Source organism: Neopsephotus bourkii, unplaced genomic scaffold, assembly GCF_033783945.1.
Source record: "Neopsephotus bourkii isolate Nb327-2 ecotype Australia unplaced genomic scaffold, CSIRO-AGI_Nbou_v1 NB_1542, whole genome shotgun sequence".
Taxonomy (NCBI): domain Eukaryota; kingdom Metazoa; phylum Chordata; class Aves; order Psittaciformes; family Psittacidae; genus Neopsephotus; species Neopsephotus bourkii.
Window position 1 is genome coordinate 983,268 of NW_026902018.1, and position 26,083 is coordinate 1,009,350.

General features: G+C 56.0%; 1 protein-coding gene across 3 annotated transcripts in view; it reads right to left on the minus strand.

Moving 5' to 3' along the window:
- Window positions 1–26,083, minus strand: part of OSBP2 (oxysterol binding protein 2) — a 77,725-nt gene that overhangs the window by 25,522 nt on the left and 26,120 nt on the right. For 2 of the 3 annotated variants that reach the window (XM_061370464.1, XM_061370462.1), the window contains one exon: window positions 1,299–1,549. In XM_061370464.1, the coding sequence (XP_061226448.1) occupies window positions 1,299–1,549 (251 nt within the window). Of the gene's footprint in view, window positions 1–1,298; window positions 1,550–15,202; window positions 15,487–26,083 lie in introns of those variants that run through there. The other variant, XM_061370465.1, reaches the window with a different exon arrangement.

Genomic DNA, 26,083 nt, shown 5'->3' on the forward strand with positions numbered 1-26,083 from the left:
AAGCCCCGCTCCCTCCCCAGCCCCTCTCACCTCCTCAGTGTTCGGTCAAACCCTCTTTCTGCTGTTCCTCTGCCCAGTTTTTGTGCTGTTCCCACTGTCCAGATGGTTTCACCCAAGCCTTTATCACACTGCAGCCACTGCAACCTCCTCCTTTCGGGGCTGGACAAGGCAGGGATTGCTCTGCTTGTCTCTTCCCAAAACGCTGCTACAAAACCCACCTCTCCCCAGCCATTGCCTGCACACACCTCAGTGCTGCTCTGTCTCTGAACCACCTCAGCAGCTCCAAGGGCTCTGCTGTCACCTCCCACTGCTCCCACCGTGCTGCCAGCCCCGCTCCAGGAACTTCCACAACGTCTCCCCAGGGAAAGCACCGTGCATTCACCCCCGGAGCTCCCCAAAACACAAGGCACCACCTCAGGAAGCCTTTTCCCCAGCAGCTACAACCTTCTGCAAGCAGGCACAGGCTCCCAAGTGCCCCAGCTCCTGCTGGGGATTACATTATTAAGGCTATATTCAAAGCCCACTTAAGACACAACCTCCTTTAGCCCAGGGTGAGCACAGCACGGCGGTAGCACTGCTCCATTCACAAGTCCCTGAGCTCTACTTCAATACATTCCTCCAGGTCTGTGAGGCTTTGGGGTTGGGTTTGCTGGGTTTTTCCCTCAGTTTTGCTCTCTCTTCCGTTCCCCAAAGCTCCCCAGGGAACCTGAGGCTCCCCAGCAGGGCATCTGGCTGTGACAGAGGCAGATCCGCACCCCAAACAGACACTGTCCGAAACAGAAGCCGAGAGCACGGTCACACTGCGCAGAGCAGGGAGCAGCGCCGGAGCCAGCACACGCTTCCCAACTCCAGCCAACCCGGCTGGGAAGCACAACCAGACCCCGAGGGGGTTAACTCCCTGCTCATGTGAAACAAGGGCAGCTTCATGGAGCTCAGTGAGGATGTGTGGGTCTGAACGCACAGCGGGAACCGGCCCCCAGTTCCGTGCCAGTCAGACAGCCTTGCCCCAGCACGGCAGAAAGCCCCTTTGCATTCATTCCACACCTCCACCCGGCTTTTAACATCCACAGTGTGTCAGTTCGGAGCAGCCTCTCCACAAAGCATGCCAAAGGATGCAGCAGAGCATCCATTCCTGCTTCCTGAGCTGCCCGTTCCCAACTTCCCTCACTGTGGCACTGAGCTGGCACCAAACCCCGAGCAGACACAATCCAGCACACGGCTCCAGCAGGGACAACACAGCACCATGCCATAGGGGAAGAAGGAGGCAGAGGGAGGAGGAGGGAACCCCAGCAACTTACGTTGATCATAGCATTGGAAGTGATGCGGAAGAGCGTGGCGCGTTCGTTCACCGCCTTGATCTTCTCGCCGCTCTCGGCCGGCAGCTTGAGGTTCTCCAGCTCGCTGAGCGAGCGCTGCAGGGCCGCCCCGTGCTTGGCGATCAGGTCATTGCAAGTGCTCAGATCCTCCAGCTTACTCGAGAGGGTTTTCAACGTGCCGTGCAGCTCGCTCTTGTCTGACTGCGAGGCAGGCTCCTCATCGCCCGAGTCATCTGCAAAGGGAGGGATGGAGGAGAATCGGTTTCCATGGTTACCCCCCGGACGTGGCGCGGGCAGGGGACCTCCTGCCTCCCCCCCGGTGCGCAGGCAGCTCTGCCAGGGATGGGGCTGTGGCCACCGTGTCCCCCAGGAGCAATGCGTGGAGTGTTGGAGCAATGCAGGAGTCACCCGGAGCACTGAGGAGGTGACCAAAGGGCTCCCATTGCTGTCACTGAGACTTGGGTGAGGGCTGAGCAATGTGGGGGGACCAAATACCAGGGGAGCCCGGTGCAGTGTGAACCTCCTGAGGGCTCTGCACACTCTGCTTTGGGCAGGATGAAGTGCTTCACACAAGGGAAAGGGCAAAAAGGCACAGAGCAGACTTTACCCAAAACCATAATTACATCCTCAGAGGACAGAAAATCCACAACTGAGAGCTCAGGTACAGCACAATTGGTTACCCCAGCAACTCCAGAGCACTGAGGTGACTTAAAACCACAAAACCAACTTAAAACAGTGCACTGGGTATAATGCAGCATCTCCTCAGGTTGTCCCACCCCTCGCTAGGAGGTGAGGGGCTGCAAGAGGAGGCGCTGCCCAGAGCAGATAGGAAAAGCCAGAGCAGAGCAGGTCCTGTGCTGGGTCTGTACCACATCCTTGTGGCCAAACTTGAGCCAAGGTTTCTCCAGGTGCACCCAAAACCCAGTGAGGCAGCAGAGCAGGGAGCAGCCCCTTCATCTCCCCTCCCTCCAACAGCTGTTTCGGGATGAGAAAGAGGTGGGGACCAGCAACACTGATCCACTGATCAGCCCGGAGAAGAGAAGGCTCCTGAAGGGGAGACCTTAGAGCAGCTCCAGTGCCTAAAGGGGCTGCAGGAAAGCTGGAGAGAGGCTTGGGACAAGGGCCTGTAGGGACAGGCCAAGGGGAATGGCTTGAACCTGCCCGAGGGGAGACTGAGCTGAGCTCTTAGGCAGAGTTAGCTCTGAGGCCAGGTTGGACACAGGGGCTTGGAGCAAGCTGCTCCAGTGGAAGGGGTCCCTGCCCGTGGCAGGGGTTGGAGCTGAAGGAGCTCTCAGCTCCTTTCCAACACAAACCAGGCTGGGATTCTGTGATTCTATGGCTGGGGGACTCAGGGGGATGAGGACCAGGTCAGCCAGGCTGAGACACCCAAAGGCTATAGATCATGGACCTGGGGATGCCTCAGTTACAAAGAGAGGGGGGCACAACATCCCCTTTCTGGGCTGCAAGGGGAGGAGAAGAGCCCATCATTCACAACAGGGGTTGGGCTCTATCCGTGGCTCCTTTATGAGATCTTTCAAAGTGCTGTATATCCTGAGTGATGTTCAGCCATCGCTCGTATCCACTGCACTGCTCTTGGGCCAGCTAAGGGCAATGGGAGACAGAGCTGCCTTCATGGAGCAGGCAAGAGCCAGAGCAACCTGGAAAACAGCAAAGGACTCAGGGTTGAAGCAGCAGTAGAGCACACACGGTGCTGCACCAAGTCTCGTGGCTCTGATGCTACCCAAAAAGGACAGGATGGGACAAGGAAGGACATGGGAGAAGAATTCAAAGCTCTGCTGAGAAACAAGGCACAAAACAACACAGAACCAGGGCAGCATCTCCCGAAACAGCCTCCTGGTCCATCTGCAACCCAGCCCCGAGCATCCTCACACGACAACCACGAGGAGCAGGGGTTAAAGCCGGAAGGTGAAGCAGCTTATGGCCACTGAGGATAAGGACTACCAGAGCCAGCATTCCCAGTCCCCAAGGAAGCTCCCTGAGAACTTCCCAGGGAAAGAAAGCAGCTGGGAGAGGGCTGGGATGCCATGGAGCTGGTGGAACAGCCCCACTCTTAGGGATGGGAGCACACAGTGTCAGGGAAGCCTGCAGCATAGGTGGAGGAGACAGGCAGGGGAAGGGGAATGGGAACAGGCAGGATTTGAAGGGCTCCATCCCAGGAGAGTGCACAGAGGCACCACGGTGATGGGCATGAGCTCACACCACAGCATTGTGTATGTGCCAGCTGCACGAGACCCACCAGGAAAATTTAAGCCACGTTGCCACCAGTAAGGAAATAAGGAAAACCTCCCTGAGGCCCACTTTGTGTTCCAAATGTTCCCAGTATTCCCACAGTGCCCTTCATTCCGGGACACACAAAGGCAGGCTGGTCCCTGGCAGCACGTGCACATCTCCCTGTGCACTGAGCAGTGTCTGTACCTGTCCTGAGCTGGTGCACGGGCAGGATGGAGCACAGTGCACCCTGCAGCACATGGATGCTCGCTGGGACAGGGACCTCGTGCTGCTCTGAGCCAGCTCCCTGAGGTTTTCCAGGGCAATCTTGGGTACAGGCTGGAATCCATCACCTTCCATAGTCTCCACACAAATACAGCATGAGCTTTCACGGGATCTGCTGTACAGCAACACAAGTTCCACCAGCAGGCATGGATCCAAATGATGCTTGGACGAGCATGAATGGTGGGAACGGGGTGGTGGTGGACTTTACACAGCTCAGCATGGTCCCAGTTCAAGGTCCCTGGGAAGAGACCTCAAAGCTCCTCCAGCTCCAACCCCTGCCACGGGCAGGGACCCCTTCCACTGGAGCAGCTTGCTCCAAGCCCCTGTGTCCAACCTGGCCTTGAGCACTGCCAGGGATGGGGCAGCCACAGCTTCTCTGGGCACCCTGTGCCAGCGCCTCAGCACCCTCACAGGGAAGAGCTTCTGCCTAAGAGCTCAGCTCAGTCTCCCCTCGGGCAGGTTCAAGCCATTCCCCTTGGCCTGTCCCTACAGGCCCTTGTCCCAAGCCCCTCTCCAGGTTTCCTGCAGCCCCTTTAGGCACTGGAGCTGCTCTAAGGTCTCCCCTTCAGGAGCCTTCTCTTCTCCAGGCTGCCCCAGCCCAGCTCTCTCAGCCTGGCTCCAGAGCAGAGCTGCTCCAGCCCTCGCAGCATCCCCATGGCCTCCTCTGCACTTGCTCCAACAGCTCCACGTCCCTCTTGTGCTGAGGGCCCAGGAACACGCTCACATTCTGCCCACACCACGCACTCTCAAGCAGGCACCCCGCAAGCCAAGTCCCTTCCTCCCCATCTCACGGTTGTGACTTCCAGGCAATGTTATGCTTGTTGTTTGTAGGGCACTCCACGAACGGTTGCCATGGGAACAGCAGCATCTCCATAAACCGGGAAGATTATTTTTGGCTCTGTGATGCTATTTAATCCATGTAACATGGATGGGCAGCCACCGTCCCTAAGCTGCCCTGTGCTTGTTCCTCAGCCCGGAGAGCAACACAAGCCCTCAGTGCCCAGAGCAGCTCCTCACCAGGAGGCCATTAAGGCAGGAGCTCTCTATAGCCCGTTTTCCAGCTCCAAAATACCCCTCAGCTAAATTCTTCCCATCACTTGCTATTTCCCCGGAGCTGGTGGAAGCCGCTGGCTGGAGGCATGACGTGGGGACTTCCCTGCGCTGGGAATGCTCCACCTGCATCACCGCCCACAGGGAAGGCAGTGACACAGAGCCTGCCAGAGGCAGCACCATGCTCCCACCCTGCTCAGTGCTTCAGAGCCTTTCCATGGGATAAGCAGGAGGAGGAAAAGGACTGCAGGGCTCAGCGTTAGACCCATCATTCCAAAACTCCCAACCTGCATCCGGAGCCTGGCCGCGACACTTCCAGCCCAAAGCACCAGCACTACATGGCACCACACCAGTGAGTCCCTGCTTACCTCCCTTTCCAGGTCCAGCACCTACATCCTGCACCTTCCTTCTCCACCCTGTGAGTAGAAACCTTCCCGAGTATCCTCGCCTTCAGGGGAAGTCCTCATTCTTCCTACATCACCTTCTCCTGAGCCTCCTGCAGCCCTCAGCTGCTACCGGAGCCTCTGGAGCCTCCCAAAGGCAGGGCTGCCCTGTGCAAGGAGTGGAACCTGCCTTGCTGCTGGCAAGGAAGGGAATGAGCAGAGGGAGCTGGAAGTGCCAAGCCAAGAGACTGGCTCCTGCACCACGGCTCTGCAGCGCCAGGAACCCCCCGAGGAGACAGGAAAACCCGACAGCAAACAGTGCACTGCAAAGGTCCTCTGCACCCAACCAGTGCCTGTCACCCATTGGGGAAAGAGATGGTCAAGGGCTCTCCAAAGGTAAAACCAGCATGGAACAGAAGGAGCACTGAGGGCTTTAATTGAAACGGTGCTCCTGGGTTCGCCCACAGCCACCAACCACCCCTGCACTGAGGATGGGGCATCTCGGCAGCTGCCTTTTTCTCTATCAGCAGCAAGAAGGCTCCTCAAGGGGAGACCTTAGAGCAGCTCCAGTGCCTAAAGGGGCTGCAGAAAAGCTGGAGAGGGGCTTGGGACAAGGGCCTGTAGGGACAGGCCAAGGGGAATGGCTTGAACCTGCCCAAGGGGAGACTGAGCTGAGCTCTTAGGCAGAAGCTCTTCCCTGTGAGGGTGCTGAGGCGCTGGCACAGGGTGCCCAGAGAAGCTGTGGCTGCCCCATCCCTGGCAGTGCTCAAGGGCAGGTTGGACACAGGGGCTTGGAGCAAGCTGCTCCAGTGGAAGGTGAGTGGCTCCCAAAGCAGGAGAGCCCAGCCCCACCGCTGCTGCACTCACAGAGCCAGCAGGCAGCATGCTCAGAGCAGCAGCATGAGACTGCTGTCAGAGGCAATAAAGCTTCCGACTGAAAAAGCAGAGCTTTACCTTTCCCAAGAGCCCCTCTGTGCTCGGCCCTCAGGTCAGTGTTTATCACCACCTCAGGCCACTGTGAACACTTAGCACCCCTATTTCCTTCCAGCACTTGAAAGGAGCATCCATTTAATGCCTACACATCTCTTCCACCTGGTTTTGGGGCTCTGATCGCCAGAGCCATCCCCCAGCCCATGATGATGACAAAGGCAGCCCCATGTGTCTGGACCAGGGATCTAACTCCAGCTGACTGATCCAGGGACAATGAACCTCTGCTGAAGTCCTGCCCCCTCCTTCCCTTGCCCAGGGGAAGGAGAAAGCTCCATCCGCACCATATCCAGCAGTAGGTGGTGCCTGGCCATTCCCTGGGGAAACACCACCAGAGACAGAGAAGGACCATGGGATGCTCAAGGGATGCAGTGTGCCAAGACATGCCTGGGAACGAGATGAAGGATTTGCTTCTAAAACCAGGAGCAGTCCCAGAACATCCCCATTGCACCCACCCCAAAACCATCACCTTGTTGAGCCACCTGAGGAGCATCACAGACTGTGCCTCAGTATCCCCCCCACTGCCAGCCAGAGACAGTGCCTGGGAACCATAGAACCACAGCATCCCAGCCTGGTTTGGGTGGAAGGGACCTTAAAGCTCCTCCAGCTCCAACCCCTGCCACGGGCAGGGACCCCTTCCACTGGAGCAGCTTGCTCCAAGCCCCTGTGTCCAACCTGGCCTCAGAGCTAACTCTGCCTAAGAGCTCAGCTCAGTCTCCCCTCGGGCAGGTTCAAGCCATTCCCCTTGGCCTGTCCCTACAGGCCCTTGTCCCAAGCCCCTCTCCAGCTTTCCTGCAGCTCCTTCAGGCACTGGAACCACAGCACATTTGCTGGGTTTGGAGAGGGTAAAGCAACAGTGTGGGACAAGGACAGGATGGACAGGACACAACCCAACTGCAAAATACTACAGGAAAACAAGTTTTCACCCTCAACCTCCTTTGTCCCAGCTCCACCCCTGTGCACCTTCTCCTGCCTTTCCCCACATCTGTCCTGGAGTTTTGTACTTAAATCCCTGAAAAATTCCACATTTATCTGGTAAAAGCCTTTGCTCTCCATAGAGCAGAGCAGGTCCATGAGAGCAGCAAGCACCAAGCCAACCTCTGCTGTGGCAATCCCAGACAAACCTTCAGGCCCTTGCTCCTCACAGATGTTTCCACAAGTAAATACCACAGAAACCAATCCCACCTCCTTAGGAGATTCCCTGTTTATCCCAACATCAACCAGAGTCCCTGCTGACACCAGGCACCTTCCTGCCTGGGATTATCCAGATCTCTTGGAAGCACTGATCGCCCATCGTTGCTCAACCAGAGCAATTTCCATGTTGGCTCTAGAAGACACATCTGCTTTCATCCCTTTTAATAGCTATGAATATTAAATGGAAATGGGCATCTATATTTAATAGTCCAGCCTGGCTGCCAGAAGATAGATGGGTTTTGCAGCACCTCCAGCTGCAGGCACAGGAGGTTCTTTTGTGGTTACAAAGAATGAGGCTGGAAATGAAGCACCAAAATAGCACAGCAAGTAATGACCCATAAATCATTCCAAACTCGGGTGGTCACTCCCCAGCTATCACCAGCCCTGCTGATGCAAAGGGAAAGCTGTTCAAGCACATGGAGGCTTCGAAACAGCAAATACTGGGTGCCTGCGGCAAGCGGGGACATCTCCTGAAGTCACATTCAGTGGAAGCTGATATGGGACCCCAACCCAGTGATGGGGGTCCACAAAACAAGTCCAGAGCAAACAATACTTGCCCCATTATAGCACAGGAGCACGAGCTACCCTTGTGGTAAGGGTCTTGGAACCAGTGAAGCTACAGCAGGGATGACTCCCGACCCACCTTGTGCTGTCAGCTTCCTTCCCTAGGAACTATCTAGTATAACACAAGCCTGATTGTGGAGCAGACATGCCAGGCCGTGGGTGCACAGAAAGCACTTCTTTCCTGAAAAGCAAAGCAGTGGGAAAGCACAACTTATTCCTATTACAATTACTGCAGCATTCCCAGTCCAGCTACTGAACACCTTAACACTGATGATGGTACCAGTCAACGAGGCTCAGCAGCAAACGCTGCACCTCATCTGGACCGTGCCCATTCTCCTCCCAGCACACAGGATCCTCTGGTCACCCAATCCTCTGAGCAGCGCCAATAGCTCTTAGGTGAGGCTACAAAGACATACAGGGCACTGGGCATGCCAAACAGCAGGGTTTAAACTCAAAACAGGATGGGAGAAATGGTGTAGAGCACTCCAACCCAACAGACAGGTTAGCGGGAAAGGGGTCATTGATCATGGAATCCCAGCCTGGTTTGGGTTGAAGGGACCTTAAAGCTCCTCCAGCTCCAGCCCCTGCCACGGGCAGGGACCCCTTCCACTGGAGCAGCTTGCTCCAAGCCCCTGTGTCCAACCTGGCCTTGAGCACTGCCAGGGATGGGGCAGCCACAGCTTCTCTGGGCACCCTGTGCCAGCGCCTCAGCACCCTCACAGGGAAGAGCTTCTGCCTAAGAGCTCAGCTCAGTCTCCCCTCGGGCAGGTTCAAGTCATTCCCCTTGGCCTGTCCCTACAGTTCTATCAGTACAGGCCCTCTCTGGCATCCCTGTAGCCCCTTCAGACACTGGAAGCTGCTATGAGGTCTCCAGCAGCTTCTCTTCTCCAGGCTGAACAGCCCCAGTGTTCTCAGTCTGTCCCCATACAGGAGGTGCTGCAGCCCCTGCTCATCCTCATGGCCTCCTCTGGACTGGCTCCAACAGCTCCATGTCCTTCTGTTTGGGACACCAGAGCTGCACACAGAACCAGGCTGAGTCCCCAGCCAGCACGTTACCCATGACAGCCCTGCAGGGAGACCCACCCTGCCTCCGGCTTAGGGACCAGCTCCACCAGGCCAGTAGACACTGACCCCACAGACACCAGATCTGTCTGACAGATCCTGACTGACAGATGAACAAAAGCAATGAAGAAATGTACAAACTGTGGCGTTTAATTGTGTCTGTCCCTTAAGTGACTCAGTCCTCTAGGTCCCAGTGATTACTATGGATGTGCATAGTTCTCCTGTGCTGAAATGCAGGACATGCTGCAGTTTGGTGGCACCACAACTGTGGGAAGATGTCCCCGTGTCTCTGCACGGGCTGCAGGCAGGAGCAGCTCACACAGCCCGAAGCAGGGCAGCAGCAGCAGCAATGGCACAACACTGCAGTGTGCTGGTACCTGGGAGGCCATGAGTTGTCTTCAGAGCAGACACCCCCAGATGTGACCACCACGGCCATGGGGAGATGCTCTCTTCTTGCACAAACAGCAGCAGCGGCGCCTTGGCACGCAGCTACGGAAAACCACCGGAGGTCTTGGATGTCCTCCCGAGTGCGTCACTGAGCATCCATTTTTAATGATGCTTAAACATTTTCCACCCTCAGGTCTAGCTACGATTTCAGCAGTGCGAGGCCTCTCCTGACATCCACCAGCGACCCACGGCAGCGCTGATGGGAGATGGGAACAGGATGGCATGAGACAGGCACATCAGCCAGCACACACTGCACCCTTCACAGGAGAACATCACCCCTGCTGCAAGCAGGAGCGCTCCCAGGGGGTTCACAGAATCACAGGGTCACAGACTCACAGCCTGTTTTGTGTTGGGAGCCACCTCCTCCAGCTCCAACCCCTGCCATGGGCAGGGACCCCTTCCACTGGAGCAGCTTGCTCCAAGCCCCTGTGTCCAACCTGGCCTTGAGCACTGCCAGGGATGGGGCAGCCACAGCTTCTCTGGGCACCCTGTGCCAGCGCCTCAGCACCCTCACAGGGAAGAGCTTCTGCCTAAGAGCTCAGCTCAGTCTCCCCTCTGGCAGGTTCAAGCCATTCCCCTTGGCCTGTCCCTACAGGCCCTTGTCCCAAGCCCCTCTCCAGCTTTCCTGCAGCCCCTTTAGGCACTGGAGCTGCTCTAAGGTCTCCCCTTCAGGAGCCTTCTCTTCTCCAGGCTGCCCCAGCCCAGCTCTCTCAGCCTGGCTCCAGAGCAGAGCTGCTCCAGCCCTCGCAGCATCCCCATGGCCTCCTCTGCACTCGCTCCAACAGCTCCACGTCCCTCTTGTGCTGCTGCCCCAGAGCTGGATCAGGGCTGCAGGGGGGGTCTCCCCAGAGCACAGCAGAGGGGCAGGATCCCCTCCCTCGACCTGTGAACAAAGATGCCCACCAGATCTCCATAGCCCTGGACAAAGGGAAGACACATGGCAGGGGCTGAAGACAAAAATCACTGGAGATCACAGCCTGTTTTTCCCTGACCATTATCATTAGTAGCAGTATATTGTACTTATTAAACTGTTCTTATCTCAAGCCATGGGTTTTACATCCTTCCAATTCTCTCCCCATCGTGCTTGGGGCTGAGTGAGCAGCTGCTGGTGCTGAGCTGCCAGCTGGGTTTAAACCACACCACCATTAAAGCATGCCCTTATGTGCATCTAAATCCACCCATGCTCAGCTTACTGGTGTGTAAGAGGATCAGGGCAGGTGTAAGTTACCCACCTTCCTCCAATTCCCAAAGGTCAGGACACACCAGCGCCAAGGGAGCGATGCTGCAGGACCTGGAAGGTTCCCGTCCCCTTTGCTCTGCTGCCCAGCATGTAACTGAGAGCTCCAGGCATGGAGAGGGGCAAGAGGGTCACAAGCACCCCCCCAGGAGGCATCTGACACCCCCTTCCCAGTGTGTTTGCCTTTGGATTTCAGTGCTGCTCCTCTGGTCCTTGCAGGCAGGCAGAGGCCCGGAGTACACACCTGCACCAGCCTGCCCTGAGCACAGGGACAGCCTTGATATGAGCTTGAACTGGAGGGAAGGACAAACCCTCAGTTAGCCCCTTGGTAGGGAAGGATTTTCCATCAGAGAGCAATGGGAAGCTATAGGGAAACACAAAATGCAACCTGAATGTCAGAGAGCTCAATGGGGTGTGGAGCAAACCTGCACTGGGAATGGGGAACGCAGGGAGGGTGCAATGCTGGGACCTCACCATGGGCTGGAGCCTCACAGACACATGTGGTGACAGGTCTAAACCCCTTCCCTGCTCCTTCCCTTCCTGCCTTCCGCTCGCTGGGCACCCAGCCTTTCCAAAGAGGCCAGAGCAGGCAGTGTCCTGCTCAAAGGGGATACAAGACAGTCAGTAATGGGCACCCAGCCCAGCACCACAGCTCCTACAGAGGGAAAGGTGATTTCAGCAGTTCCTCTCAGTGACAGATTCAAGCCAGGGCCCTGTCACACATTCAGAGCGCACAGAATGGTTTGGATTGGAAGGGGCCTTCAAGCTCCTCCAGCTCCAACCCCTGCCACAGGCAGGGACCCCTTCCCCTAGAGCAGCTTGCTCCAAGCCCCTGTGTCCAACCTGGCCTTGAACACTGCCAGGGATGGGGCAGCCACAGCTTCTCTGGGCACCCTGTGCCAGCGCCTCAGCACCCTCACAGGGATGCACAGCAGGTTAAAGACACCCTTCAGCTCCCAAACCCCTGCCAGGGGACCGGGGAGCCTCAACAAGCTCTGCAGGACCACAAAGCAGGATGGCAGCAGCTTGCTGGGGCTGCCCCACACTGCTCTTGACACAGCAGCTCCTATGGATGATTTACTGCAGCAAGACCCTCTGAAGCAAGAGTTTACCCCTGGATTCCCTCCTCTGCCAGCAGCCCTCAGTCCAGGTTTGCCTGGGGAATAGCAAGGACCAGAGAAGGTCAGCGACTGCGATGCAGCATCTTCTCGTGCTGTGCTGGCTCAGTGCAGCCTTGTCAGTAGGAAGGGAATAAACTACAGAATTCCATTTCTGCTGTGCACAGGGCCCCTCTTGGCACAGCATTCAATGGAGCTGGGAGCTCAACTCCTCTCCAATTCTGTAAGTGCATTTCTGGTCTCTAATCACACCCTCAGCCTGGCAGGGCGACCACTTCCCCCCTAATTACTCTGCTTTGTATTTAAGCCACAGCTAATAAACCCAGATTATTAGTGACTGCTGCCCATAAGCTCCAAGGAGGAGAACATCTCCTGCCTCATGCCAAACTGCTCTGGCACCCATCCTGCACCGCCAGTACTGGCAGTGCATTCAAACCCACCAGCACCTGCATGTCCTTGGGGCGCATCCTCTTCCCCCCAAGCAGGAACCATTTCCATGATCCCTAGAAATGAAGGGCAAAGGGGCAGAGAGGGCATCAGTCCCATACACAGTGAGAAAGGGCAGAGACTTCATTTCAGCAGGGACCTGCTCAAGTGAGTGCAGAGGAGGCCATGGGGATGCTGCGAGGGCTGGAGCAGCTCTGCTCTGGAGCCAGGCTGAGAGAGCTGGGCTGGGGCAGCCTGGAGAAGAGAAGGCTCCTGAAGGGGAGACCTTAGAGCAGCTCCAGTGCCTAAAGGGGCTGCAGGAAACCTGGAGAGGGGCTTGGGACAAGGGCCTGTAGGGACAGGCCAAGGGGAATGGCTTGAACCTGCCAGAGGGGAGACTGAGCTGAGCTCTTAGAGTCCTTAAAGGACAGGGCTTGGAGCAAGCTGCTCCAGTGGAAGGTGCCCCTGCCCCAGGGGTTGGGACTGGATGAGCTTTAAGGTCCCTTCAACCCAAACCAGGCTGGGACTCTGTGAACTATGGAAAACCCTGAACATCTGAATTAGAAAGCTGTTAGATTTGTGGGGGAAGAACAGAACAAGACGCACGCTGTGCTCTGTGCCACTCGCTGCTGCAGGGGTGTCAAGGCCACCTAATGCCTTCCCAGTCCCAAACCAGAAATAACCTGCCCCGAGCCACCCCTGGGACACATCTCCCTGCGTTCAGTCCCTGTGGTTCCCGAGGTCTCCCTGAAGCCCCACCACCGTCTCACCACTGCCCACCTTCCCCTCCATTGCCACACAACAGCAGCCAGGCTGGGTTCAGCTTTCTGTGAGAATGATTCTGGTTTGGGGCATTTTACCCTGCACTGAAGCCTGGTTACATAAAGTGCTGCGCCTGCATGAGCACATCTCCTGTTCCACACATGTCCTTACATCACCCAGCCAGAGAAAGGGCTTGAGAAGAGAACCAAAGGAACGACTGGGATTTGACAGAAAAGCTTTTCTATTCTTCCTGTCATCTGAAGCCTGCTGTAAACCCTCCATCACTTGAGTTTTGATTTGACCTCTTTGCCTTTCCCCTGCCTTTGCCTTTCCTGGGCAAGGAAATCACATTGAGCTACAATTACTTCTTGTGAAGTGATGCTCGAGAGCAGGACGGGGATGTGCAGCCACTGTGCAGGGATGGCTCATGCTCACACACCACACACTGAGGAGGGGCAAAGGGGTGGTGGTGACCTTAGCACTTGTGTCTAAGGAAGCTGGGATAACTCATCCCCAGCTGAAGATGTCCCTGCTCATTGCAGGCAGTTGGACTACACCAGGTTTAAGGTTCCTCCTGACCATAGCTATCCTATGATGTCACCTGCCTTCGGGCAGCCAGACATGGAATGCCCAAACCTGAGCAGATCCATGCCCACGCTTCCCTCAGGGTCAGAGGTGACCTATTTTGGGAGGAAGGGAACACCTCTTGGAGGTGCTGGTTCTCTGCTGACAAAAAGGACAGCACTGGGTCAAGCTTTTACATTGGAGATAACACGATCCCACCTAGCGTGAGGCAAGATGGAACCCACACAGGACAAAGTGACACGATTACTAATGGATTTCTGTAGGAGGAGATACTGACTTGTTTCCTGAAGAATTTTTTTGTCCAATTTGCCCCTTTTCCTTCCTTAAACCTATTAATTGTCCCAAACTACAGGAAAGGAGTTAACTATGATGTGAGCACTGAGGAAGCCCAGGAGTGCATCACCCAGCGCCACCAGTGCAGCAGGCACAGGCCCTCTAGGCACCACAGCAACTCAACACAACACAGGAAGGACTGAGCTGTCAGTGCCTTAGAGCAGAGAGGGTGGTCAAGAGCATCCTGCAAACCCTTGTTTCTCCCCATCACCCCTTCTCCTTTGCTGTGAGCAGCCTGGGTTCGCTTGGCCACTCCACCAAGGAAGCAACACAGAAGTGGTCCAAAGTGCGAGGCAGCAGCCAACCCCCAGAGCTGGTCTGCATCGCAGCATCCAACCCAGGACAAACACACCCGAAGTGTTCAGCAGCACAGCCAGAACAGGGAATTCTGCCCCAAAGCAGCCCTGATGCAGACAGAGCATCACTTGCTCTAGAAAGGACACAGCTGAGCTCTCCTGGGACTGGCAATGGGAAATGGCTGGAATAACCTCAGGAGCAGGGATGGGGCAGCCACAGCTTCTCTGGGCACCCTGTGCCAGTGCCTCAGCACCCTCACAGGGAAGAGCTTCTGCCTAAGAGCTCAGCTCAGTCTCCCCTCGGGCAGGTTCAAGCCATTCCCCTTGGCCTGTCCCTACAGGCCCTTGTCCCAAGCCCCTCTCCAGACGCCTCAGCAGCCTCACAGGAAAGAAACTCTCCCATTTCACCCCAACTGCAAAGTCATTTGCCTTTTAACTGAACAACTCCATCTGATTTAGTGAAACCACGACCAGGTCTGACCAGGCTGCAGCAGGAACCACTTTCCCCATGATAAAACAACCAATTCCTCTCTGTGATATTACAGACACGTAATAAGAACAATCTACCATCAAATGTAACTCCTTTAGCAGGAGAACACAGTAAACCTGAACCAGGGGTGATTCTAACACCTGATAAAGCACAAAGACCAAGTTGCCACACACGTTACAAACCTCAAACCGAACCCAGGACATTGCACGTGATCCCCCACAGTCCCATCCCTGCTGCCACATGAACGCCAGCAACAGACCCGCATGGAGCACAGTCTGTATCTCCCTGCATCCCGAGGCTCCTGTATGGGGTTAAACACCCCCCATCACCCCAGGAATGCACGTCACCCACTGGCGCAGCCCCTCCATCACTCCAAAGGAGCCCAGGCTGGGCCAGATCCCTATGGCACAGCGGGAGGATGCCGGGAATGCCACTAACCCTGGTGAAATTTATTGAGGCAGGCAGCGTTGCAGAAGGCGCGGATGGATCCCGTCTCCCAGCAGCCCCTACCCTTCATCCCCACAGCGGGACCGCTCTCGCAGAGGCTGTGTGCGACATGGCTCGTGCCTTTAGGATGGAGCAGGAGGGGAAGAGAAGGAGAAATGCAAACGTCCAAATGTCCTTCGCCAGCAGCAGCGCAGCGGCCGCGGCGCCGCACTTAGGGCTCCACGCTGCCCATCACCATCGCTTCTTGCCACATGCTGTCAGCAGAGCACAGCAACCATCAAACCACCCTCTTACCAGCATGCACCACGGAGCCAGGCTTAACTCCCTCCCTGCCAGAAACGGGCAGCATCCTGCCCAAAACAAGGGGGGGGAAAGGAAAACCCGGAGCGCAGGCATCCTGCCCAGGGGAGGTGTCGCTGGGGATGCCTCCGGAGCAATGCTGTTGGATATTCAGCCTGAAAACCAAACGGATGCTCTTTTTGGGGGGAAGAAAGTATTTAGGGGTTTGTGCCTTTAAATGCTGCTGGAGGTTATTTTTAGGCCCTTTGCTTAAAATATACATCAGAATTTCTTTATTTGTAGCTGAAACTTCATTATACATTTTCGTCACGCTGCTGCTTCCATCCCCCAGCAGCTCAAGAACAAAACCTCTGAGGCTTCACAACCACGCGGCTCCTGAGGTCTGTTTTCTACCCCCTCTGCAGTGGGATGATTGGATTTTCCCAACCTTTCCCATTTTACAGGTCTGGGGGATTTGAGGAGGAAACGTGGCATAAATCACAGTTCATAGAATCATGGAATCAACCAGGCTGGAAAAGCCCTTTAAGCTCATCCAGTCCAACCCTTCCCAGCCCTGCCAAGGCCACCACTGCCCCATGGCACTGAGGCCTCGTCTCCACGGGGTGTGAACACTTGCAGGGCCGGTGCCTGCAGCCCTGCCCTGGGCAGCCTGTTCCAATGCCTGAGCACCCTCTGGGGCAGGAATTGTTCCTCAGCTCCATCTAAACCTGCCCTGGTGCAGCTGGAGGCCGGTTCCTCTTGTCCCATCCCTTGTTCCTTGGGAGCAGAGCCCAGCCCCTCCTGGCTCCATCCTCCTGTCAGGCAGGTGTAGAGGGAAATTCAATGTGCTGGGCAGTAACACACACAGGCACAGCATGGGATGCTGCAGACCACCCAGTGGCAAGTACCAACACACAGTAAGAGCTCATACTTGTAGCTCTCCGTTTAGCTGTACTGCAAGAACCTTACAGCAAAGAGGGCAAGGCTCACAGTCCATCTTCTAAACTGTGATCACTCTCTTTGTGTCCATACCTTAAAAAAGAGGCAGGAACTCTGCACGATTCTGAGTGGAAAAGGGATAAATCCTGGAAAAAACAAGCTATTGCCACACTGTGCCTTGGAGGCAGGGAAACCCCAGGCTAGCAAGGCACATGCATGCAAAAACAATGTTTTGTCTTGTCTGCAGACATGTTCATGCTTTATGGGAGAACCAGCCACTTTTCAAGGGGAAAATGCCACAACCACCAGAAGAACAGCAAGTGTTAACTGGAGGGAGAGGCTTTGGTGGGGTTTAGGCCAAAACCAGCACTTCCATTTCTGTTTTCAGGTGCAAGAACCAGATGGAGCCAGGATCTGTGCCTGACACTAACATCAGAGCCAATACATCCCTGTGTCTGTGTATCACTGTGTGTACACGTACACCCCAAGAGAGGCACACACGTGAACACGCACATGGATACACATCTCTCATACACATAGAATCCCAGCCCAGTTTGGGTTGAAGGGACCTTAAAGCTCCTCCAGCTCCAAGTCCCTGCCACCTTCCACTGGAGCAGCTTGCTCCAAGCCCCTGTGTCCAACCTGGCCTTGAGCACTGCCAGGGATGGGGCAGCCACAGCTTCTCTGGGCACCCTGTGCCAGCGCCTCAGCACCCTCACAGGGAAGAGCTTCTGCCTAAGAGCTCAGCTCAGTCTCCCCTCGGGCAGGTTCAAGCCATTCCCCTTGGCCTGTCCCTACAGGCCCTTGTCCCAAGCCCCTCTCCAGAGGTCAGGATGAAATGTCTTCTTACTTCCTACAGGAAACCCTCACCCCATGACGGTACTTCTCGCTAAGTGAGAGGCAAGTCAGTACATGAGTCAGGGGTGGGAAAGGGTTTGGTCACCCAGGGGTGGCCCAGGGGAGCAGGAGAACACCAGGAGAGGAACGATGAATGAGAGGAGCCAGAGGAGGAAATTCCACCTCCCTGTGGCACATGCAGCATCCCGATGGACAAGCGCTGCCTCCCAGACCACCAGCTCTACCCTCAGGCTCCAGTGGCAATATCAAACCATTCTGTTTGCAGCCAACTGTATCAGATAGCAACAAACACCCCGTACCTTGATGCTTCCACCTTCCAGACACCTGGTGTGGAAGCAAACCAGGCAGGAATGTTGCTGGGATGATGATGGAGTTCAGTTTTAGTCTGACTCCTTCATCCAAACGCAACACCAAAGTGGTCTCCACTTTGGTTTTGCATTTCAGCTTCACCTCTTTTCTGGTTTCCTGTTCCCGAGCGTGACCACTGTCACACAGCCCCACCACAGCTCCAAGGTCTCTGCTCTTTAGTGTGACATTTCCTTTTCTCACCATTCTCGTTCAACTCATCCAGAAAGCATCCACAGCCCTTAAGTTTGGAGCATCTTTGTACCTATATATATATATATATCCATCTCCCAAGCCAACCCATGAAACGTGAGGTGAATTTAAAAACCCAGAGCTCCAGGGGGACTGGGGCACTGGAACAACTCAAATTCAAGCCCATCCATTAAAAATGCATGCAAAACACTTGATTTGTAGCAGTTGAAACCCCTTCCCCCTGGTTTAGGTGCAGAAAGCAGTGCTGGGTGCAGTGGGGAGCACAGGCTGCCCCATGCAAGGACCTGCTGTGCCCCTGCAAGCTCTGAAGACCACTCACACATGGGGAGAGTCATCCCTATATGAACTTACACATCAGTTCCAGCATCCAACCCGTTTCAAGGTCTCCCTCAAACACTTTCACCCCCATTGCACACCCCAAAGGAGCACAGCCCCACAAGCTGCAAGCCCCAGCACTCAGCCAGCACCAGCATTCCAGAGCCCAGCGCTCCTCCTGCCCCGTTAGAGGCTGTAGTGATGGGATTACATACTGCGCTTCCCACAGCACCTCCTCCTCATCCAGGGCTCGGGAGGCTGCGACGAGGGGATGCGTGCTGGGAGATCACAACTGCAGGGCTTCGACCAGAGGTGATGGGTCCCTTGGGATGCTCTCTGCAGGCTCCATCTCCTCATTGCTTCCCTTCCCGTTCCCTCTCCTCTCTGCAGACCTCATTCCCCCAGCATTCGGAGCTGGGAGATGCCTCCTCCTTCTCCTCTTCCTCCTCCTCCTTTCCCTCCTCCTCCTCTCCCTGTCCCGCACTGCCCCAGCACACGGCAGGCACAGAACAAACAGGAACTTGGGACGTTCCAGCTGGTTGGGTTTGGAAGAGCACCGAGACCTCTCCTGGGGCATTAGAGAGCAACAACAGCCACACAGGGACAGGCTCCTCACCCCATTCCAACTCCTCACCTCAAACCATACGGGAGCCAGCATGGCAAAGCACCTTCAGATAACTCAGGGGGCTTCTGCATGCAATGGGATCCTATACAAGACACTCATTAGAATAACTATTATGGTATAACAGAGTTGTCCTGATATAGACCTCTCAAACCCTGCCCTGAAAATGCTGCTTCCACATGCCCCTGCACTAGAACTCATTTGCTGTTATTCCCAGCACCCAAGTGATTTCCTTGCTCCACACGGAAGGGACCATCTCTGCCCCCTGCAGACACATGGAAGAAAGGGCCACCGTTCCCCTAGCAGAAACCTCCAGTGTTGGAAGGCACCATCACATCTCCATAACCTGCTTCCTTTCTTTAGGTTTTAATTACCATTTGACTTTAATACTCTTCCTAGAATGCTGGGTGTTCCTCACACCGCCCAAGACACCTGCCTTTCTAAAGCGTGATGCTCCAGTAATGCCGGTTTTACCTACACAAGAGAGAAATGAGCCTTGAATATAAACCTGCCCAAAAGCAGCCACTAATTTCCATTGTAGATGATTATATAGAGAGAAATATATATAGTATTGATTGGTGATTCTACCCTCTGCTGTGCTCTGGGGAGACCCCCCCTGCAGCCCTGATCCAGCTCTGGGGCAGCAGCACAAGAGGGACGTGGAGCTGTTGGAGCGAGTGCAGAGGAGGCCATGGGGATGCTGCGAGGGCTGGAGCAGCTCTGCTCTGGAGCCAGGCTGAGAGAGCTGGGCTGGGGCAGCCTGGAGAAGAGAAGGCTCCTGAAGGGGAGACCTTAGAGCAGCTCCAGTGCCTAAAGGGGCTGCAGGGAACCTGGAGAGGGGCTTGGGACAAGGGCCTGTAGGGACAGGCCAAGGGGAATGGCTTGAACCTGCCCGAGGGGAGACTGAGCTGAGCTCTTAGGCAGAAGCTCTTCCCTGTGAGGGTGCTGAGGCGCTGGCACAGGGTGCCCAGAGAAGCTGTGGCTGCCCCATCCCTGGCAGTGCTCAAGGCCAGGTTGGACACAGGGGCTTGGAGCAAGCTGCTCCAGTGGAAGGGGTCCCTGCCCGTGGCAGGGGTTGGAGCTGGAGGAACTTTAAGGTCCCTTCCCATGCAAACCAGGCCCCAGCAGACACCCCTCCACTGCTGCCTGGCAGAAGCAGCACTCCATCCATCCATCCATCCATCCATCCATCTCTTGCAAATGGAGCCGGTGGAAGAAGCCACACGTTACTATCCAGGAAAGATTTCCTTGCAATAACACCAAACCTGAGCAGAACATACGACAGACCCATCCTACCCTCTCACAGCTGACCCTCACTCCCCAGCATCTTCATTTGAACTGAAACACTCCTTAACACCACAAGAATCATCCATTTCCCATGCTGGATCCCAAAGGAGCGGCTGTCAGCAGCCAAGCTGATTCCAACGCCAGGAGCCAGGCGCTGCAGGAGCACAAAGCACCACAAGATGCCAGCACAGCCCGGCTGGAGGAGCCGCGTCCACCCCGGCAGCTCAGTGTGCACTGTTCTGATGCCATCACTGGGTCCCCCTGGGCTCTGAGCACCCGGAGCCAACGCGGGCACAGGGAAAGAGCTGAGATGCTGGGGTTAGGAGTAGCAGCACTCCCCCCTCATAGGAGCTACTCTCCTGCCCCATGCAGAGCATTGGAACAAGGTCTGGCTGCCAAACCCCTCTCCTGGAAGCCATCCATCAAGCACCAGCAAGCAAATACCTTCAGCACTGGGCTCTCTGCAGGGGTATCTCCCATGCAGGAGCTGGGGAGCCTCAGGGCAAATCCTGCTGAGTGTTCACCGGAGTCAGGGCTTCATGGAAGAGGAGGATAAACCCTCTCCTGTTGCCCTACCTTGGCACAGAGCATGGAGCAAACCACTAGCAATCCTGTGCTGCATCCTGAATCACAGCATCCTCTTCATCAGGGCCTGTAGGGAATGGGGGCCAAGGGGAATGGCTTGAACCTGCCCGAGGGGAGACTGAGCTGAGCTCTTAGGCAGAAGCTCTTCCCTGTGAGGGTGCTGAGGCGCTGGCACAGGGATGCAGAGCAGGAGCTGACTTGCTCCATGTGACACGACGCACACTGCAGCAGGGATTCCTTCCTGTCCTCCACTGCTCAGTTGTGGACCAGCTCTGCCGCCTGCACCGCTGCCCAGCCAGCCCCCAGGGACATGCTGCAGGCTTCCTGGAGGGATCAGCTCTCATCTCATCACAGGCTCATCCCAGACTGACTCATTTCCAATCAGGAACCATTGTTGTTATTGTCAGGTCAAAACTGAGCTCCCTCCAACAGGCTTTTTCCGTGCCAGTGAAAAAAAGCAGCACTTGGGAGTCTCAGAGGCCTAAAAATAACACTGAAATCCAGGGAAGAGCTGACGTGAGCTGGAAACGCTCCCCCTGGAGCTCCCGGAGATGAAAATCCTCATTACAGAACCTACTGAGAAGCTCCCCATGAACACACAGTGCTCGAGCCCAGTCCCCCCCCGTGTGCTGGGCTGCACCCCCAGAGCGTGAGCAGCAGCTCAGGGAGGGGATCCTGCCCCTCTGCTGTGCTCTGGGGAGACCCCCCCTGCAGCCCTGATCCAGCTCTGGGGCAGCAGCACAAGAGGGACCTGGAGCTGTTGGAGCGAGTGCAGAGGAGGCCATGGGGATGCTGCGAGGGCTGGAGCAGCTCTGCTCTGGAGCCAGGCTGAGAGAGCTGGGCTGGGGCAGCCTGGAGAAGAGAAGGCTCCTGAAGGGGAGACCTTAGAGCAGCTCCAGTGCCTAAAGGGGCTGCAGGAAACCTGGAGAGGGGCTTGGGACAAGGGCCTGTAGAGACAGGCCAAGGGAGAACGGCTTGAACCTGCCCGAGGGGAGACTGAGCTGAGCTCTTAGGCAGAAGCTCTTCCCTGTGAGGGTGCTGAGGCGCTGGCACAGGGTGCCCAGAGAAGCTGTGGCTGCCCCATCCCTGGCAGTGCTCAAGGCCAGGTTGGACACAGGGGCTTGGAGCAAGCTGCTCCAGTGGAAGGGGTCCCTGCCTGTGGCAGGGGTTGGAACTGGAGGAGCTTTAAGGTCCCTTCAACCCAAACCAAGGTGGGATTCTGGGATTCTAAAAACTGCACTAAAACCTCCCTACAGGTAAAACCTGCCTGGCTTCAACGTGTAAGTAACAAACACCCATCCTCGGTGCTTGGCAAGAGCTCAAGGCATGAAAAGCAGCGAGAGCCGTGCTGTGCGACCAGGTCATGGGCCTCAAGTATGCAGAGCTACAAGTAGAGCAGCAAGTTAAACTTCAACACAGGCACAGCATCAGAATCAGCACCCCTGCACTGGTGGCCAATAGAAGGGACCACCTGTGCTGACTTGCATCCCAATTCTGGTTTTAAGGATGCCGAAATGACAAATCAAGCTAATATTAGCCAGTGCAGCAGAGAGGGAATGGCACAGATCATCCTTCCCACTTCAGCCACCAACGCAGGAACAGGGATTTTTAAGATCTCAGGGAATACAAGCTGCAGGCCTGGAGAGAGCCACAGGGACAATTCCTTGGTGACAAGCTGGGAATGTTCAAGTGCACCCGCTCTCCAAAGGACAAGGGAAACGATGGGATGAGCACCAGGATGGCTCACCAAGGGCAGCAAAGATGTGAGCTGCCGTTCTCCCTTGGCCTGTCCCTACAGGCCCTTGTCCCAAGCCCCTCTCCAGCTTTCCTGCAGCCCCTTTAGGCACTGGAGCTGCTCTAAGGTCTCCCCTTCAGGAGCCTTCTCTTCTCCAGGCTGCCCCAGCCCAGCTCTCTCAGCCTGGCTCCAGAGCAGAGCTGCTCCAGCCCTCGCAGCATCCCCATGGCCTCCTCTGCACTCGCTCCAACAGCTCAGGTCCCTGCAGTCAGTGTCAGTGTTCTCCTCTGAGCTCACTGTGAAACCCCTCTTCACCCAGGATGCTGTACACACCCCAGAGCCAGGGACACCCCGCAGACCCCCGCGTGCTCACCCAGCACCTCAGGGCTCCGCTGTCAGCCAACATCCTGGTGCTGCACGCTCCATCCCCCTCCTCCTGCAGGAGCATCCTCCCGAGCACCAGCGTGGGGTTCAGTGGCTCCTCCCCACGCTGCTGCTGCAGCTCCTCACCCCTTCCCTCCTCTGCACTGTCACGCTCAGGGGTTATTTTTGGGGGGCTGATGAAGGCAGCCTCACCTGTAGCACTGAGTGCACCAGAGCCCAAACTGCTGCATGAGCAGCTCCGGGGGCGCAGGCAGGGTCAGTCACTGCCCCAGGCACAGCTCACCGCTCCCAGCCTGCTCCAGCTGTAGATCAGCAGCCCTGAACAGGGTCAGGGATTGAAGCACAGCCTGCTAAGAGCACCCAAGTGCAGGGTGAAAGCTTGGGAAGCAGAGCACCAGTGTTCCCCTTGCCTCCTACTCCCCCAGGGCAATGGGGTGGTGGGGATGTTCCAGTGCCATCGAGCAGGAGCATGAGCACATCCTGCAGATGCAGTGGAGCTGGGACATTACTGTCCATCCCATATCAAACCCCACTTGTACACCACATGCTTGCAATGCTAACGTGGTCTGCTGCCCCAGTACCACTCCACACACAATACCAGGCTTTTTTTTACAGGAGACCTTAGAGCAGCTCCAGTGCCTAAAGGGGCTGCAGGAAACCTGGAGAGGGGCTTGGGACAAGGGCCTGTAGGGACAGGCCAAGGGGAATGGCTTGAACCTGCCCGAGGGGAGACTGAGCTGAGCTCTTAGGCAGAAGCTCTTCCCTGTGAGGGTGCTGAGGCGCTGGCACAGGGTGCCCAGAGAAGCTGTGGCTGCCCCATCCCTGGCAGTGCTCAAGGCCAGGTTGGACACAGGGGCTTGGAGCAAGCTGCTCCAGTGGAAGGGGTCCCTGCCCGTGGCAGGGGGTTGAGCTTTAAGGTCCTTTCAACCCAAGCAGGCTGGGATCCTGGGATTCCATGATTCTGCCAGTGTTTCCCTTGCCTTTCTCTGCTGCTGTCACACACAAACCCTCTCCCATCCCTGCACACCAGCTCCTTCGCTCGCTGCAGCGGAGGTGGCCTCAATTCCACAGTCCCCGCTGAGCTCCTGCTGGAATGGTGAATCTGTGCTGTTACATAAGCCACATTTTCGGTGTTCCTTCCCTCTAAACCATCACCACAGATTCCACCTGCAACAGAATCCCAGAGATCAGAGTGCTGTGCCTGGGAAACAAGGGCCAGAGCAGCACCCACCGCAGGAGGCACGCACATAGCCTGGGTAACTCCATCCCCACGTGCAAATACAACACAGTGGCAAGAGGATTCCAACCAGGTATTTCCTGGCTTGTGGAATACAGAAGATCCTAAAGATTTCTCCCCTCCCTGCCACGTCTGCACTGCCAACAGCAATTGGGAGGCTGTGCAGACCTCAGAGTGACTATAGCCCATCTCTGCTGAAAGCCCACCCATCAGGATCTCACCAGCTCCAGCACTCACTCTGCCTGGTCAAGTACTCACCCCCCTGGGCTCCCACCTCAAGGCCTCCAACGTTCTCGGGTTGGGAAGCATTCCCAGGCTGGTCAGACACACTCTAAAAGCAGCAACAATGGGAAACCACTTCTTGTCCTTCCTGTCACTTGACTCTCCCAGAACACATCACGTACGTGTTCAGAACACTTCAATCCCTGGACTTTAAAGGAACTCAGTGCTTCATAACCCCCCATGCTTAGGGCAATTGCTGATGGTCCCATCGCTGCAACACCCCAAGCATTCAGCTGCAGATGTGGAGGGCCACAGCCATCTCTTGCCCATCCCAGACCCAAAACTCTTCCCTTGCTTGGCAGAGCTTTTCCATTCCTCATGAGATGCCCAGGGGCCAGAATATTGCTAACAGCTCATCTCAGTCTGCCCTCTGGCAGGTTCAAGCCATTCCCCTTGTCCTGTCCCTACCAGCCCTTGTCCAAAGCCCCTCTCCAGCTTTCCTGTAGCCCCTTCAGGCACTGGGAGCTGCTAGCATGGTACTGTCCTAAAGGATCTTTTTACTGCCATGAAAAGGAATACTAACCACAGTCAGCAAACACTTTTAAGTTCACATCCTCCGGAGCACAGCTGCAGAGACGAGCGAGCACAAGGAGCAGATAAAAGTGTTCCTTTGCCCCCAGTCTCCAAACTCAACATTGTCCAGAGCCTGATGCACAAGCTGACAAAAACCCAAGGCCCGATGTGGGTGCAGTGTGGGGAGTGGGGAGGCTGGAATTACCCCAGGAGCTCACAGCAATGGGACCAGAGGGTGCTTACAGGCATCTGACCCTCCATGGGGTGATGGAACCCTGTGGGCAAATCAAGTTTCCTCCAGCTCCACCAACACGTTCTAAGCCCAACCAGGAGGAGAAGGAATGGCAGCAGGGGCTGAGCAGAGGCTGGAGCTGAGCTGCCCACCCGGCCCCTTCTGACTTACACTGTACGCTTATCCCAGAGGAATTACACAGCACGTGGTAACAGAGGAGAGAGCTCCGAGAGCAGCTCGCCTCTCCTCTCACTTTCTGCCACTAATCCCCAGTATCAGCAGGCCAGTTTCTCACCAGTCAAGCAGGATGAGGACATGATCTTCCTCCGGTGACATCCATCAGCACGTCCCTGTGCCCCTGCTCACAGCTCCTGACCAAAATAGCCCTGGCTATGCAGTGGGTACAGGGGAAACCAGAGCTCCTTGAGTTACCGCAGGAGGGAACAGCAAAGTCTCCCATCTTGTGGGGGGTTTGATGTTTCTTAGAAATAGAAATGAAAGCCAGGGCTGTGGAAGCAGCTCCTCTGAGGGCACGGCATCAGCCAGCAGGGCAGGCACCACTGCTTTCCTGTCTGCTCACTGCAAGAGAACCACACGGGGAAAAGACCCTACATCCACCCCAAAACAGTCTCCTCCAGTCAGGATATTTGCAGTTAACACCATGTGCTGGTCCTACACCCCACCAATCCCAAGAGGAAAGCAGCGAGGAGCCCCTGGTGTCTGCAGAGCCACAGATGACCAGAGAACTCCAGCTCTCACTGGACCATGTTGTATCTTCAGTAGAGCCCCAGATGGGGCTCACCCTTAGAACATTTCAAGTTACCTGGCTTTGCTTTCTGTGGTTTTAATGAACTCGTTCCACACTAACACTCTGGCCCTTCTGGATGCAAGGAGAGAAGCCAGGTTGCTTGTACCACCTGGGGTGTCAAAACTGGCTTAGACATTGCTCCTGCAGGAGCAAATGAACGTGGCTGGGAGAGGGAAGCACTGAGCGTGGGGTTGGAGCTGTACTGGCTCCTTGCAGGGGGGAATGAGCACCAAGGCGC